General features: G+C 36.1%; 1 protein-coding gene across 1 annotated transcript; it reads left to right on the top strand.

The window, feature by feature from the left end:
• Positions 1 to 10,639: 10,639 nt before the first annotated feature.
• LOC108682355 (major facilitator superfamily domain-containing protein 6) lies at positions 10,640 to 17,570 on the top strand. Its single transcript, XM_018171500.2, has 12 exons — positions 10,640 to 10,848; positions 11,459 to 11,866; positions 12,071 to 12,186; positions 12,703 to 12,785; positions 13,296 to 13,528; positions 13,950 to 14,137; positions 14,432 to 14,568; positions 14,751 to 14,863; positions 15,225 to 15,291; positions 15,929 to 16,113; positions 16,465 to 16,623; positions 16,759 to 17,570. The coding sequence occupies exons 1-12, from the start codon at positions 10,782 to 10,784 to the stop codon at positions 16,851 to 16,853; spliced, it is 1,851 nt and encodes a 616-aa protein (XP_018026989.2). The 5' UTR covers positions 10,640 to 10,781; the 3' UTR covers positions 16,854 to 17,570.
• Positions 17,571 to 18,471: the final 901 nt, after the last annotated feature.

Below are 18,471 nucleotides of genomic sequence, written 5' to 3'. Positions count from 1 at the left end.
TGATAAAAGTTACCGCTATCGGGCGGGTCAAGGTGATAAAAGTTACCGCTATCAGGCGGATCAAGGTGATAAAAATTAGTTCTCTTAGAAGTTGTTTTCCACTCAGAGCCTTCAAGATGCTGGCTGCTGGCGCTGTTATGTCTTTTCCACGAGCACAGGTCACCATTGTTGAAGTTGCAGCCTGAAGCAGGTACTAAGGAAAAGAAATGACAATGACTTAATTTCGAGTAAACTTGGGAAACGAAATGAGTTCATATGACTTTTTGTTAGTCGAAAGCATTGATATATTTTTTTAATTAGCATTAGACTTCAGGTAGCTCCACCTCCATGACAATTCACACCAATTAAACAAATAAATTTGAAAATCTGTTTCAGCAGCTTTATGAATACTGAAGGCTCAAGATAAATTCACAAATTAGTTTCAGTCAAATCTTAACATCCCACCATCACATTGATGAATAATAATAAAGAAATTGTTCTCATACATCTCGTAAAATTGTTTAAAAAAATTAAAAAATCAGGGATTTACCTGGCGTTGGTGGCAGTGATGTACTGGAATCAGTTGTGGTTTGTTGAAATTGTGGCAGCCGAGGACATTCAAATTCAGTGCTAAGATTTATATCATCGATCGACACCAAAGCTTCGTCGTAATTGGACCCCCATTCTCCAGCCAAGCGCGTCGCCACAAAGACAATCTGTGTCCACACGAAATAAGCTAAGAAAATTCTAGCGATTTCAAAAATTCTGAAATTACTTTGCAATATACGGTAAAAAATATGGAGAAGATAAGTTACTACAACAAATTCATCAAACGATATTATCAGGATTGTATTCTGAAGTTGCTATCGATAAAAAATTTTCAAAACGATTTGAATGTAGCATAGGACACTGATTTTTAAGAATACAGAAAATAATTCTGGAGAGAATAATAAGTGATTATTAGTAATTTTGGAATTTGAGATTGATTGAGTCACTTTTTTATTTGTCCATCATTTATGCATTAATATAGCGCTTATCGATTAAAGATTCTGTTTATGATTTTACATTATCAATCAAATAAAATTTTCAACAGATGGTGTGTCAATGAGTACAAAGAATCCATATAACGTACTTGCAGAATTTTTTAACGAATCCTAACTTTCGAGGATTTATATGAAGTGTACGTAGCATCACTAATTAGAAAAGTACGTGGCATAATAAAGTGGGGAAATACAAATTCGTCAACATAAGATAATTTTTTTCCACCTCATTTGTGAAGAATCCGTACGTCGGCAGACTGGTTTGACCTTCCTGCCAATACATGTCAGACCAATCTGTAGGAAGCTCCCATATCGTTTCGTTCTTTTCATCAATTTGCGATGTTCCAAGCGTCCGCCTGATGATCTTAAAATTAGCAGGAGCCCTAGGTTCCTTCTTGAACCTGGGGAAATTTAGTGATTAGCACTAAGTTCATCAATATATAACAATTAAAGTAAGCAAGAAAATGATGTTTCGTTGAATTTATCCGGTAATCATCGCATAAAGTAACGATTCGATCCCCGATCACGCCGTTACTATTTGAATTTCTATAGTTCACCGTCTTTACCGTTCACCTCTGGGCAAATTGACGAATACTGCGTAATTACGAAAATGTGCAAACTTCAACTTCATCAAAACAGTAATCCAGATTGGTAAAATTGTTTTTGAATAGAATACCAAGAGCTCTACCCTGAACTTTTAATACCAAGTTTCCCCCGTTGTTTTCACAATCAAGCTTCGAGGCGAAATCTTCCTGCACTGAATCCACTGATACACACCAAAAGTTCATGCAATTGCGGTTTCGAACGTAGGGCGAAGCTAGCGCGGCCTGAACTCCAGGTTCAGAGTCTTCTGGGGCTACGAAAATGATATGATTCTGGGTAGGGGGGCCGGTCTCTTCGGGGTGCAACGAGTATGAAATCCAGTGTATCTGGCCGGTGTTGCGCCACCCACAGAAGTCTTTCTCAAAGTCACAGATTCCTAGAAAATTGTTTAGGAAACTTAACAAACAAAGATTATTGAGCGCGTCCTAGTTTTCAATCTATTCTTGTAGAGAAATATTCCAATTATTGTTTATGGCGGTGATACTTTAATTAAACAATTTTGAAATGAATTATCGATAGTTATGATCATCAATCTAAAAATAATTAATAAATAAAGAAACACACACACAAATAAATAAATTAGTTTGGTCGATAAGAAAAACGATAGCATTCGCAACCATTGAATAAACGTACATTATCACGTAAGTTAATTTCATAGGTAATCAAACGAGTTAAATAGTCTCGGATGACTCTAATTATTAGGTACGGATCATTGATGAGAAAAAATCTAACATCGACAGAAGTATTCTAAATGAATGCTATTTTTTCACCGTTAATGGGACAAGTGACATTAGGCTGAATGAAGACGTCGTCAATTTTTAAGATGCCTTTCCTTTTTGAACCACTAGAAATTTCAAAGAATATTCGTTGTGCTGATCTTGTACCCTGGAAGACGGCAGATCCGAAAACCCAATCTTCGGTGTCGTCGCCAACTGATCATGAAATTGAGAGATCGAAATAGGTGAGAAAATCGAAGAAAAAATATGTGAGGACACTGAAGATGTAAATAGGTGAGCTTCATCGAAAGGATTTCCTTCATGCAATTCTTCTGCACTATCATGAATTTACGGACCCTAAAAATATCAGTCTATTATTATTTGGTCACCGGTGGTGAATAAGTTGATTTTTTTTCACGGAGAGTTTTCGTAGAGTTGGGAAAATGCCCTGCAAACTTAAATTTTAAGGTAATTGGATTCGAAAGAATATCATCATGCATTGCAGACGTTTATTTAATAAAATTTCAGTTGTTCAGTGATGAGCGTCAATACATGGGCATTTTAGTTTTCGACGATACAAAATGTAAAGAAGATTGCTAAACATTAGTCAAATAGATTGCCCCTGTACATTTTGGGATAAAACATTATTATATGATAATAAACAATATTATATGATCGTAGATAAGTGACGATAACATTATGATAATTGAGGTGAATCTTATATTTAAATAGCTGCGGCGTTTGAAAAAAAAAAATTAAAATAAATCAATGGAAATGAAAAATTAGCACAAGAAATTCTTTAATAACGCCATGACGTTACTCAACTGCCCTCCAAAATTGAATAACATATCTCAGAATTGATTAACGGGTCAGACATGGGGCACGATAAATTATGTCGATTACACCAATTAATTAATTCATTTATCACACCAATTAGAATCATGGCAGTAATAATTTGGTCGATAATTACGGAATCATTCGACAACAGTAACAGAAAAGGAGTCATTGAGATTTGCTGTATAATCGATCACGACAGCTAGCCAAGGCCGAAAACAATAAATAATATTGCGTTCTAAAACAAGGAAGATGAAGCACGAATAAACCTAATTTGTCTTTAACATAGAAACATATTTTTCGACGAAAAGAACATACCATATTGAAAGCGATTGTACGCTCCACTAGCGTTGCTCCTCAGAATAAATGATGTGTAGTCCTCGGTTATTAATTGGTACCAGAATGTTAAACAGTAGCTTGCTCCTTCATCGGCCGGAACAACTGGTGCGTAAAGCTTTGCTTGCTCATTCGCATATTTAGCGTGAGAGAAATTTGCCATGACGAAGTGTCCTGCATAATGTGGTAAATAAATTAAACATTTCAAAATTCGGCATTAGTAATTTTAAGCTTTCATAAGCCTCAGGTTGCGAATCAACTCTCTCGTCTAAAATACAGTCTACAATGCACCAAAACTGAAGATGTCATATGATTTTCAAACAAGTCTAATATATACTGAGTTATCCAATAATGACGAAAAACAATGGAAACTTGCGGAACGCTTATTGCGTGCAGTGTGGTAATTTCAATTTTAGAACGATGCAATACAAATTAAATTAAAAAAATGAATTAATACACTTGAGCGCAAAACTTTAAGTAGAACGTAATGAGAAATATTATTATTGATTGTGTCTATTACTATTACTAATTTATAGTTCCGTTAACTGAATGATTCCGTTCATACCCATATGAGACTGATAAGTATGGTCAACAGCACCCAGTTGAGCGCCCGCATATTGATAAAATATGAAGTTATGATCATAAGGTGAGGGGCTGGTAGAATATCCTGCAACATAAAGAAAGTTAGACCACAGCATTGAAAATTAAACTTACGTGTTGAATGACAACGAAATAGAATAGGAGTGTTAAATTCCGCTCATTTGTAGAATAGTTAGTTTAAATAACAAAAACGCAATGAGAAAATTACATTTTATGAAGACAAGATTATTCTCTAAGCTAAGAATGTAATCAAATGGTACCTGAGCAAATTGTCGGTTCGTCATCATCGAACTCGAAGTCGCAAGACGTAGGTGACGTCGGGCACGCCGCGTCAGTCACTAATATGTTGTCCAGCAGAGTCACGGAGTCAACCCCGTTCACTTGAATCTCCCATTCAAGCTGAAGAAAATCCCAGGCAATAAATCTCGTCAAAAATATGTGGCAAATATTACACAAGTCATGGAACATTCTTACATTATGATATTTAACGTGCATTGATATTTTTGGACCTTTCTAAATCACATTTAGGAGAACAATCATTAAAATCTTTCAAATGTATTAGAATTAATTAACCATCATTTTCTCAAGAGTTTTGTTGCTCATTACATGTCGCTCTTTGGTTCATCATTACAAGCTAATGTTGATAGATCACTAGTCAGCCGACAAATTCCCTTTCTCATAAATGAAGCCACTTCCATATCGTCAATGGTTCTTTGTCGGAATGGTTCTCATTACTTTCAGGTTATAACAATATAAATCAAGGGTTCTATTATCATGGTCGACTTCATCAAAAATCCCCCAAATATTTTATTTCTTACTGTAAAAACGTCTGGAACCTTGATCCCTACGGTCGCCGATGACCAAGTCAGGAGAGGAGAGTCGAATCGCGTCCAAATCGCATCTCCTCGCGACCCAGCGATTCTATAGTAGACTTGAAGCAAAGCTGGCTCGCTTCCAATGACTTTGTAGCTGAAAATTATGACAATAAAGAGTATACTTGTAGCAGAGCTGACATGTTCCGAATGCTTATTTAGTCGTAATAAATGTTATTACAATCACGAGTTGGCTTAGAGGGAAAGCTGGACTGTTCTAAATGATTCCGTATTAACAGAGAATGAGTTATACTGATTTTATAATTATTCAATTTAAAATATTATTAATGTCATTTGCTGTCTTAAAACGAAGGTTTCATGAAAATCTATCAAAATATATAATAAGCAGATCTAGAAAATTTGGGAGCAAAAGCAATAATTGTGACGACGAGGTCCATCCTATTTTCGAAATTGTAGAATTAATTGATTAAAATTTATGAGCGAGAACCTTGTTAGAATTGTTTTCAATTGCTCTGATCCACAGGAAATTGCTGACGTACAGTATTTTTCGTTATATTTGCATTTCAAATTACATATCGGTTTCGACATCTATCTATCAAATTCATGCCTGGAAATTTATCGATTTAAATTCGATTCTCTCATTTCAGAATGATTTAATTCCTTGTCTCAGATAAAATTCGAATCAAATAGATATTATAATGTGCTTGTAATTTCTTGTATAATCTTTTCAAGTTGAACTAACACGTAAGCTCATTGAACTTTTTTTCCTCAGGAAAATTTGTTTAACATGAAATTGTATAATCAATTTACAATTTTTAGTTAGCCAATCCTTTTTAATAAGAGATTCCCTCCCTTTCGTCTTCAAAAAAATGACTTGCCATGAATACAGATATTAATTTCTGACAAGCGAGATCAGAGGTCTAATGACGATAACTAACAACTCACTCAAAAGTCAGGCAATGATTGCCTCCGCTTCCCAACATGGGTGTCGTGATGCCCGAAACTTCGCCAATTTTCCGACCAGTGCAGTCGGCAAGCATGTAGGTTCCTTCAGGCAAGTCAGGATCTTCCATGAATTGCCTCGTCCAATCAAACGAGTTATTTGCCAATGGAACGATGCCGCACTCATTCTCTTCGAAGTCGCACGAAAATTGTTCACCTGGATCACGGGAAAATATCAGCCATACTTTCATTCGCTTGTCGAATAAATAATTAAACATTTAAGCATTTCAGGACTCGCTGTTTGTGTTTGTACGACTGATATTTTGTAAGTAATTGGAAGAAACCTTTAATGGGTAAAGTAGTCGTATGATTAAGGCGTCACTTTCTAGGAGTGAATAAATAGTGAGTCACTCATATAAAGTTAAATAGCAACTGCGGAAAGCTCCAATCCAACTTTAGATAATATAGAATAATAATAGATAGAACCAATAGAAACTCCAATAGAAAATCCAATAGAAAACTTTTTATTGAATTCAAATAAATATTTTGAACAATTTTGCTCAGTGCTCCCCTCACGTTCAACTCATTTTCCTGTAAAAATTGAATAATTTTTTTATGTAATCTTACCATTTCCAGGATGAAAATTCAAAACTATTGCCAGCCATACTACAATTAGAACCATAGGCACAAATTCAGCCATCGCGGGATGACCGTTGTCTACAAGGTGACGATCTCCAAATAACGAATACGCAAGTTTTTCTTTCGTTAATCTAGCTCCTGCATATTGCACATTTACGATGTGACGAATGCGAATACTAATGACGATGTGACCGAATGTAAGGTTGGCAACCACTGAGAGTTAGTTGGCAGATCATGATGCTCTAATCATCGCTAAATGTTATCGGACACATTGTTCTACATGGGTGAGATTATTTCAGCCGTCGGCTGAGGCAATCCTCATTGACGCCCATAAAAAACAATGAAAATCTGATGGCAACAATGTATCTATCTGGAGTTATCCATCATGAAGGATAATAAGTCTCGCTGATAAAGCCGGTGCAAAAATATACATTCGCTATTTCTCATCTGCCGCAAAAACAATTTAGTAATGTTTGCATTTTTCTAAGGTACCAAATGCTTTCGATTTTGTTACCCCTCCTTGCATGATGGACTTGCCTGGGACCCGAACACTGTTTGAAGACTAAGAATATTCGATTAGAACATCGATTAATCATTGTAAAAACGAAAAACATCGTTCGCGCGAAAACTTATGTGACAAATTATATTGCAAAAATTATATTCCATAAATATTCAATATTACTTAATTTAATAGAGAATGTTCAAAGACGTGCAACAAGGATGATTCCAGGCTTGAAGGGCAAGTCCTATGAAGAAAGATTGAAGATTATGAAGCTTCCAAGCCTCAGTTATCGACGTCTGCGTGGGGACCTCATTGAAGTATACAAGTATACTCATGGTCTATACAAGGTCCCTGAAGGGTTACTAGAATTTGAAACAAGAACCAACACCAGGGGCCACGGCTATAAGCCAAAAAAATTGCGCTGCAACTTCTCCACGCGACAAAATTTTTTCTCGCTTTGAATCACCGACATGTGGAATAGCCTCCCCGATGACATCGTTGGCGCTCCAAGTATGAACGCGTTCAAGAATATACTAGATAAAGCTATGGAAAAATATATGTTCAGATTTGAAATGCCTAGCTCCTTATCGAACCCGGTGGAAGTCTAGTAGCTACTTCAAACTATCGCCAGTCATGAAAAGATCCTGTCAAATGACACGAGTTTAGATCTATGAACAAGGTACGAAAAGGAAAAGAATCGGCGACAGGCCACATCAGGCCTACACTTCAGCGCCGACATCACTGTGTTATGTTATGTTATTACAAATATTCACAGAATACAATCTGCCCAACACTTGGTGCAACCAAATACATTCCATTCAAGAGCCGCACTTTTTCATTACAATACAATGAATCTTGGTCCCAATGTGCCATTATTAAGGGCCCAATTTTTCACTTGCACCAATTGCAGTGTTAACAAGGGTCGCCATCTTATAGCTTTACTTGCTCAATTATTTCACCGAACATAAAATATGACAATATAATTTAAATGCTCATTCGCTCCATGGTGTGTAAACCTCTCATTTTTTATAAACGGATCGCTCTTGACAGAGACACACGAAAGCAATCGTTAAATTAAATTCACCTATGGCCGCACTGCCTAACGTCATATTATGGTCCATTTACATGAAATTCTTGTTAGATGAATCGTCATTTTAGAAACTTATAGCGATTACATTTTTTCTAAATAAAAAACGTGATAACTTCATGCAGCAATGAAAGTTCTAACTGAATTGATCGTTTGTCTACGAGTTATTACACCAAAAGGATGACATTTTATTACTGCGGTTGCACGTATAGATGGCTCTCTGTGTGGAGGTTGATGCACTATACGTAAGGCAGTGAGTAAAGTAACGACATCATGCGAGGCGTTAAACTGACATGAATTTTTTTTACATTGTGTGTGCATTAATAATGGATCACAGGTCGGCAGTTATCGTTTAGACAGGATAAAACAGAACACTTAATTGAATTATCTATGGCAGTGTACTTGATGATGTCGAAGCATTTGTAATGAAATTAATAGTCATTTAAACTAATGAGGGGGTTAGATGTTGCGTTATTCAACAATAGTACACATGGTTGGGCTTTAAGGCTACGGACATTATTTTAAAATATCAAAGCCTCTGCTTGGTTGCGAGGCGAGTTTGTAAAAGTTATCAACCATGTTTTAAAATGAAGGCATATATGGTCTTTGCATCTGCACAAATCTCTGGCTTCTTTATCTCCTATTATAAATCTTCGGTTAGGCATTATATTGACAGATTATGGCGTTTATATTAATATAGCCACAATCGTAGCCAGATTCTAGCGTTTTCTGGCGACAAATTATTTGGTACTCGTAAGAATTCATTTGATACATAAAATATCTGCTGCAGTTTTGTTGGGGCTGGAAATGAGAGTAAAACAAATATAATTTTTTTATAAACAATGTTATAATTATATTAATTACTTGTTCTATTCAAAATTGGTTACGTTAGATTAAACAATGCATTGTCGCTTAAGAATTCCGAAAGACAAAATTTAATCCTCTCATTTTGAAATGAAAATTTCAACTCTTCTCAGGATGTTTTCATCCCAGCTGCATTGCAAGATTTAGAGCTCAGCAAACCAGTTAAATAAATTAAGAACATATCGAAGTTTGTCTTTGTGGTGCAAAAACAATGCATTTTTTAAACTTTCCGAGCAGCTAAAAATTTTGCACTCTACATGTTACACTTTCTTAAGATTTATGTCCTTTATATAATTTAATGTTGATGTTGTCAGATAAGTGAATGAAAATTGCAATCTTTGCACTCTCGCAATTCGATTGCTTGCGATGAATGGATCTTCTATGAGCTTTTGTTACAATCTCCAGTAAAGTCGTCGTTTTGAAAATATTCACGACTATAGAGTTCACCTACATGGTTGGAGTTGAAATTGATGATTCAACAAACATAGGATGCAATGTCGCCTTACTGATTCATACCAAAATCACACAGATTCAACGAATTATTTTTTTGATTGGTATGATAACTAATCCTAGAAAGATTAGTTATCAAGAGAGTGGTTCAAGTGGATTAGTGCTAGCAGGAGATTGGTAAAAAAGTAATCGCAAATTTATCAAATTATATGCTATAATATAACGAGTTATATCACTCACAACACGATTAAAATACTCAATAAATTATGCAAAATTATAGTTTTTAGTATTGTTCTAATTACAAGTTCTAAGAAAATTCCGCTGTGATTGTACAGACACAAGCCAACCATATCTAAACATCTTTATTAGGATGATAACATATCTTTACGTTGGGTTTATTTTTACAATAGCAATCTCTGACAGACGTTGATTCGAACACTTGGTGTAGGGATGTCCAGTTCTTGGCTATGCTACATATTTGCAAGTCTTTCTAATTACTTTTCTATAATTTAATTTATTATGTACTATCTATTAAAGTGAGTTGTTGTACTGAACGCTTGTGAAGAAAAGTACAGCACTACCTCAGCTCCCTTGACGAGCATAACAAGTCTATGTTATTCAGTCTCTCAGTGTTCATTGGGGTGAGGTGGGCAGACAGTCACTGACCTTCAGATGATATATCAATTCTGGCTATTTTAATTCCTGTGTATACTGAATAAATCCTCTGACCTTCTAATATCATTGTTGGATTATTATTATTAGGGCGATCAACACGTTTGATTGTCACTTTTCTTCTGTCGTTTACATGTGAAAAAATACTGAAAATACCATCGTGAGCGTTCATGCAACGGCTGATAACAAAAATTGAGACGTTTCTGTACATTATCGTTGGATAGACATGAATAAAAATTCTTCAGGTGCATACTAGCATTGAATATAAGAGGGATGTCGTAAAAAAAAACAATACAAATTCATTCCCCCGATTCTAAAGTGATGGTAATTTGTCGTGTGACTTCCAACGTTTATTACTAAATCCGTCCTGCCCCAAAAAAATGCTCAAGTTCACGCATCCAACTGATATTTCTTATGTTCGTTTGCTTGAGGCTCGCAGTGCATGATTTTGCTCATTAACTTTATTATTTATGAGTGAAAATGAATCAGTGAATTATTTATGAGTGAAAATGAATCAGTGAATTATTTATGAGTGAAAATGAATCAGGTTGAAGACGGTTGAAGTGTACATTCTTCATGAATTTAAAGGTTATCTGTGTTAACAGAATACCCATCAACGTTACAGTTATACCAATACGTTTTTAACGAGAAATACGATCCGTCATTACAGTTTAATTAATCATTATGGGTGGAGTTGAGTGTTCGAAGGCAACTTTGCCGATCAAAGTACATTACTTTTTGTTCTTCGCCGGTAAGTTGACTCACGAAGCTGCTATATTTGATGCAATATTATACCACAATTAACCGAGCTTCCCAGTCACGCAATAGTGAACTTTAGTGAACCCAACTTGTGACGTTGCATATCTGAACGCTCAGTGAAAGCGGCTCACCAAACGTTCTATTTGCTTATATCCCATTTAAATTCATTTTAATGTCACAAGTAATAGTAATTCATTGCCTTATGTACTTGTTACCGTCTTGTTCCATCAATTGGTGCCTTTTAAATCCATTTTGACAAGTAAGTCAAAAATCGTACTAATTTATTGCCTAATGTAATGGCTTGGTCCAGCATTCAGGCAATTATAAATTCATTTAAACGTCACAAATTAAGTTAATTTAGTACCTAACGTACTGGCTTGGTCCAGCATTCAGGCATATATAAATTCATTTAAAAGTCACTAGTTATGTAAATTTATTGCCTAATGTACTGGCTTGCTCCAGCATTCAGGCAAATATAAATTCATTCAACGTGACAAATTAAGTTAATTTAGTACCTAACGTACTGGCTTGGTCCAGCATTCAGGCAAATATAAATTCATTTAAACGTCACAAATTAAGTTAATTCACTGCCTAACACGCAGGTCTGGTGCCGGTGCTGCCGTTCCTGATGGTCGTGGGCCAGCAGCTCGGCGTGCCGTTGTCAGTGCAGGGCGCCGTCACGGGTATCACTCTCCTCATGGTCGTCTTCATCAAGCCGCTCATCGCAGCGGCAGCAGACTCCTTCCCATCCTTCAGGAAGTTTATTTTCATTCTCCTCTTGGTCTTCATGACGATATTTTATTCCTCGATTTATTTTATCAAACCTTTCAAAGCACCGGATGAGAAATCTTATGACGTTTCGTTCGTTTCGGTATTCAGGCTTCCAGAAGAATTTCCGCGCGACCTTCAACTTCATACGAACGACATATATGAAGATAAAGAAGTCTCGTTGGCTGAAAGAATGCCTAAGCCTGAAAATTTTTACCTTGACATCAACGTGGGGGTAGAGGGTGAGCATCATTATCCATATCAGTCATAAAAAATAGGGAAGTAAGGTATACACACTTGTTTTAAAGCGAATTTAAAAATAAATATTGTTAAATAACTAATTATAACCATATTTAAACAAAGAAATAAGTGTTATAAAATTAGCGAAAAGTTTTTCAAACATTTTTTTGAAACCGTTATCATAGATTAATTAACCATTCCCCCAGATACCAGTTGGCCACCTGGGACTATCATCAACTGCTGCTCAGGATCCTGCGTTGAAGGAACAAATTATCTGTCCCAGTCAGAGCTGTGCTTTCGCCTCAACTTTACTGGCCTACAGGCATGTACTGTATTTACACATTTCTTTTCAATATGCCGACAAATGTTTACGTTTTTTTTAATGGTAGAACTAATTCTCGCGCAGTTATTGAAAAATTCTACTTTTCTGCGCTTCAAATGATTAAAATTGGCTATTTGAAGTGTTTTAATACATATCAAAAATGAATAGTAGTAACTATTATTTAACAAAAACTAAGTTAACGGCAATCAGTTAAGTTGCAAGACCCGCGTTATTTTAGTGGCACAATTTGTTAATGTTAAAAAAATATATTTTCAGCGTTTACCTATGCCATTTTCGTACTAAGTTTTTAATAATTTTATTTAAATGCACTTCCTATATATTTGCCACATTGAAAATATAGATTAAGGTTTCCGCCCAGCTGAATATGCCATAATAAAAGTTAATACGCTCAAAACATAATGACATAATGAGCTTAATTTTTTATTTTATTTTTTACATAGTTTTTATTTTATTTTTATTTTTTACATAGTTCACTTTTTATCATTTATTCCCCAGCAAGAAGCCGAAGTGCCACATCCGTCAAACGAGGTGTCAGCTGGCAACGCTGTCAACGATATCTACGTAGCCCTGAACGCGTGGTCAGGGAGACTCCTCTTTTATCGTGACATAGATAAGATAACTGATAGCATTTGATTTTCCATTGAACACAGTTTATCGATGACTTTATTTCGTGCCTGTTTTAGCTTAAACACATTTTAGTTCTGTTTAGCTTTAAAACGTAGCTTCAAACAGTTCATCTCTGTTTTAGCTTTAAAACGTATCTTTAAAACAGTTAAGCTCAGTTTTAGCTTTAAAACAGTTTACAAAACGGAATGCTTTTAGTAACTCCGTTGCTAGTTAGATTGGATTGTGGATTTTGGTCCAATAACGTAAAATTTCTTACGCATTCATGTCAGAATAAGGATATGCGAGCTTAAATTTTGGCGCACACATATGTTGATTGACTGCCAGATGTTGAATACAGTTTGAAAAATATTAAAATAATTTGTTTATATTTCTTATTTTCAAGACCTTGTAGCAGTTTGAATAAAGTTGGTTGCAATTATGTGAGGAGGAAATGAATGAATTATAAATATTCTTCACCACAGCGTATCCTGCACACTCGTTCACCACAAAATCTGGGCGTGCTCAGTGGAGACGAGCTCGCCCAGAGACGCGGCCACGATGCGTCGTATACAAGAATGCGCCAAGAGAGCAGACGTGAGCTACTCGATCTGGTCACAGCCCGACTTCTATGCATTCTGCTTTTTGATCCTGGGGGCCACCGTGATGTTCAGCACTGCGAATTCTGTTTCTGACGCCATCTGCATTGACTGTGTTGGTGAGTTTTATATGAGATATTAATTGCTTTTATTACAAATTCTGATAATTTTTTCGTAATAAAATGGAGTTTAACGATATATAATAATTTTATAGCTTTTTGCGAAGCTACGACTTCAAGAGATGTTAAGTTAAGATGTAGATTCATCAATTTATTGATCTATTATATCAAATCAGACACTGTGTGTCCTGCTTAGAAAAGGCTATTGATTGTACCCGGTTGGTCTTTGATTGGTTATTAACCATCCGGCCACCTTACTGCTTTCGACCAGAATAGTCACAACTAGGTGCGGGTTTTGAACCCGATAACTCGGAACTCCAATCTAGTTGATCCTTATATTTATCGGCTAAGCCGAGAACCTAAATGGGATTTTGTTCGTTCAGTTATTCAGATCTTGTAAACTTTCTATTCGGTTGGTTAGGCGTCCACGGTGACTATGGTTCGCAACGAGCTTGGGGTTCCGTTGGTTGGGCCACGTTTGGCTTGGTGAGTGGGGCGCTGGTAGACTGGTGGTCAGCGGACAGCGTCGTGAAAAGCTACTCACCAGCCTTCCTGCTCGCTCTTTTGATCGGCCTCGCTGATATCGCTGTCTCATCATGCACTTTGAAGGTAGGAGTGTTTATGAAACTATTATTCATGCATTTGTAAGTACGTGCAATGCATTGAACATACATACATGAATATTCTAACCTTTTTCGGATTTTTATTCATCAAATCAATATCACCTTACAAAGGCATACATGAACTATCAATTTTATTTTCAATATTCAAAATTATCCAAATTTGAGAGGTGCTTACATAAAGCACGAAATTATTGAAAAATTTCTAAAATAATTCCTGAAATAATTCCAAGATATGTGAAAATTTGCCATGCACTCATGAATTCAACCTCCATTCTTTAAGGTGCCGAAGTTGGAGCAAAATCCGGCAGTTTGGCGCCACTTGAAGCCATTAATCAAGAGACCTGAATTCCTGGTTTTCCTCTTATTCGTCATTTTGAATGGCTGCTTCGATGGAATTGTTGCAACTTATATTTTCGTGTACGGACAAGAAAATTGTCCAGTTGTGATAACGTAGTTCAAGTAAATATTTGTTGAAAACATCATACACCAATCAACTGTCTTTATTATGATATATAAGGACAGTAATGGACACATATCAATCAATTTATGACAAACCATAAAATCGCAGAATCAATCTCGACAAATTCCTTGGCTTGCAGTCTTCAAGAAGAAATAGCGGCAGGAACGCCTACAATGAACCACATGAAGCTCCTACAAGGCCTTACGATTGTCTGTCAGAGCGCCAGCGAAGTTCCTTTTATGTTCATCTGTGGTGAGTTAGAGAATTAATCGAAAAAAATTAGGCTTTTGCTATTCTGATTCTTTTCTTCGCTTGATTATTTCAAAAGGTGCTGGAGGTCTAATTAGGTTATTATGGGTTTAATGTAAAGGCTAAATAAAAAATTGACATTTCAAGTTTTTAGATATAAAGTATTTAGGTGAAACTTCTTAGCTTAAACAGTACATGTATAGATAGCTCGAAGCTAAAAAAAATTTAACAGTGATAAAATTCTCATGATTGTATATTTAATACAGGCCTTCACCAGCGCTAGAATTTCGTCAAAACCGAACTATTTATGGAAAAAATATTTGTTATACAATTTTTTTATCATGTTCAATTTATTTCTTCCCAGACCGGCTCACGAAAAAATACAACCCGGAGAGATTATCTACCATCGTTTACGGCTTATATAGCATACGGTAATGTATATCAGCGTGGTAATATGCGGTAATATAATCAGGGTGGTAATATGCGGTAATATAATCAGGGTGATAATATGCGGTAATATAATCAGGGTGGGAATATATGGTAATTTCTATCAGGGAGGATCTACAACATTGCAACGTTCCGAAGTCTCCTCACAATAAGTTAGGTTATCATCCTACCCAATAATTTGTTTGGATATCGAAGAAAAATATTTTTAGAAACGGCAAATAGGTTTAATTCTGGGTTGAAAATGGGCAGCGGTGTGGTCAATCTTCACATTTTCTACAATTCAAAATATCAATTCAAAATATCAGTTTAAAATCTATTTCTCTTTTTAGTAGCAGCTCTTCAACTAAATATGTTATTGAGCTATTGAAAGAATCAAAATGTACCGTATAAAGTTTTTGAAAAAATTTCTTCACTTCTCTACTTGGATATTATATTGAATATTTTTATATTGATTATTTTTATTTTTTTTTATTTTTTATTAATTGGGTTGCACCGTACATGTGTGGATTACTTTGCGGGTTGTGCTACCTATTGTCCCTGCGACTACGTAAAATTTTAATTCTCTCAATTAATCTCTCATCACATCATCGCTTCTCAGTTAAGTGTAAATTTTTTTCTTAGTTTATTGTGTCTTGGACTCTTGGGTTACTTCGGCCATGCCTGGCTTACCCTGCCAGTTGAGCTGCTCAACGGCCCCTGCTACGGCTTCGGCTACACCGCCATCGTGATGTACGCTGGACGCATCGCACCACCCGGCACCTCAGCCACCGTGCAGAGCGTCACTAATATTTGCTACGAAGCTTTGGGTATGAAATCTGATCAATTACTCATATTATTTAAGGCTGTAACTACGTAATATATAAAAGTTACAGCTCCAGAAAATAATCCAGTTAATTTAAGTAACTCTGTACTGCTTATGTTAATGTTAGCTGATCTGTTGATGTAAACGTGAGCCTTCTAGTCCGATAAATAATATTGAATCTCTTAAGAGGGTGATCTTATGTTCATTTCTGGTGTCGGTGACGCATACTCGAAATTTATGAGACCCGTACGGACGTGATAGTATGCGGAGGTCCATGTAAAGGTAACGCAAACACAGGACTTTTTTCTTGTTAAAACTATTAATAATAAAGATAGTTATGTATATTTATTTCCAGGTTACTCAATAGCTTCCGTCTTAGGAGGAATTATCATCCAACGGCTCGGAGGTGCAACGAATTATATTATATTTGGTGTGGCAGCATTGGCAGTTTGCGGCCTACATTGGCTCACGTTCACCAAGTTTATTGTGAACAACGTCAACACGGACGGGAAAAGTAAGATTCTCAATTGGCTGAGCTTATAAGTTTTTTTCGAAAACTCACATGAGGAATTGTGAACTCATTTTATAAGATTGTTATTGTCTTATAATGCCAAATAAAAAAAAAATTGAACTTACTTTTATTTTGCAGATGAAAAAATTTGTGCGATGGAAAATGGAACGTCAGAAAACGCTTCATCGCTCCTTGACAAAGATACGGAGAACACTGCAACGACATCTAAATAGTGGATGCATCGCCCATGCGAAACGAGCTCCTGAGTAGTTGTCTAAAATATTCAGTATTCGATACAGTGCGCACCTTCGTTGTTCCTGGGCACGATTTTCTTCAAGAGTAGCGGTCGACGATTAGAAAATATATGAATGGCAGACTATAATAAGGCTGCTTTTGTCAATGATCTTTGGCACCATCACAGCACCTTACCAAGAAGAATATTTTTAGGTTATCGCCCACATCTATCGGGTCTTGGGCTCCTCGTTTATAAGGGCTGAAGCCCCCCTAAAATGGGACTAATGACGTCACTGAATAGAGTACACTTGAATGTAATTTTTTTGATCATTTTAATTTAATGGTTAACAATGAATTGCCAGAGCCTGGACTTGATGGGATAAGAATAAAGACAGGACTGGTGAATCATTAGTGCTCTCTCAATCATTGGGTTTGACTAAAGATTTTTGAGTAATCTAAGAAAATATTTTCAAGCCCGTTTAGTTTGAACCTTAGACGAAGCATATGAGGCAGAAGAGAATGAAACCGATGTTTTGCCCTGCACAAAGCAGGATATCGGAATGTATTCTGATATAAAAATGAATTTGATGGAGATGAATGAGCTTCGGTCGATCAATGATATAAATTAATGATAAATGCGTCAACGTTCATTCGCCATGCTCACGTGCTAAGAAAATTTGTATAACTTAAACGAATTATAGTTAAATAAATCATATATTTATTCATAACTTACAGACCACTGATTGAAACCTTGGACGTTTCGGGATTATGAGAACTGTTTTTACTCACCCATATCGAAGTAAAGTCTGAAATCATGATAAATCTTTGATCGAAACGTTCTAACTGTATTATTTAAATCCTGGTCGTGTCGAGATTATTTAAACTGCATATACTTCACCTTAACGAAGTGACGTCTTCAATCCTACACTTTGATCAATACAGGTGTGGGTGTGAGAGAAGTTCGTGTCCCAGTGATTGCTGCCTTTGTTGGCTCAGTGGAATAATGCAAGCCATGACATCGCTGCTGGAGAGCGATCGTTAACCAACACTTGCCGCGCGAACACACGGAGATTCGTGTTGAGAAAGTATATCTTGGATATGATGTGGTAGTGCAAACATAGCTAAGCATTTAATGATGGCGCTGTAGAATATTGACACTGGATAATCATACCTGAAGGCGGTATTGTTCATGCAACTTTAATGTTAAACTACAGTTTCTTTATTCGGATAGTGGGAAAAAGCTGCACTCTTTTTCTTCGAATTACAAGTAGTAGACCCTAATTATTAAACAGGCTCAAGTAATTATAGAGCAATTATAAATACATCGGTCGTGAATTAACATGAACAGCGAGTGATCATGTACAGTCAACTATACACACCTTAAAAATTATGATTTTTATCCTAGTTTACGTCGGAGACCGTTGTGCGAGTGCACATTATTCGCAGCTTTACAGTTGCCAGGAATTGAATAATTTATTGCCAGTAAGTGTGTTAAGAGTACAAAGCTATACGGTGCTTCGTTACGAATTTTATTAATGAGACTCAGAACAGGAACTGACAGTAAACGTCATAGGTTTAAAGGTTTAATAGAAATGCATGAGTGACGGGATAGAATAA

This window comes from Hyalella azteca, unplaced genomic scaffold, assembly GCF_000764305.2.
Source record: "Hyalella azteca isolate HAZT.00-mixed unplaced genomic scaffold, Hazt_2.0.2 contig10335, whole genome shotgun sequence".
Classification (NCBI taxonomy): Eukaryota; Metazoa; Arthropoda; class Malacostraca; order Amphipoda; family Hyalellidae; genus Hyalella; species Hyalella azteca.
Note: the sequence above shows the minus strand (reverse complement) of the source record. Positions and strands in the feature narration are given on the sequence as shown.

Coding starts and splice junctions, on each gene's coding strand:
- LOC108682355 (XM_018171500.2), top strand. CDS start 10,782: ATGGGTGGAGTTGAGTGTTCGAAGGCAACTTTGCCGATCAAAGTACAT. Junction 10,849..11,458: donor TTACTTTTTGTTCTTCGCCG/GTAAGTTGACTC, acceptor CCTAACACGCAG/GTCTGGTGCCGGTGCTGCCG. Junction 14,864..15,224: donor TCCTTTTATGTTCATCTGTG/GTGAGTTAGAGA, acceptor ATTTCTTCCCAG/ACCGGCTCACGAAAAAATAC.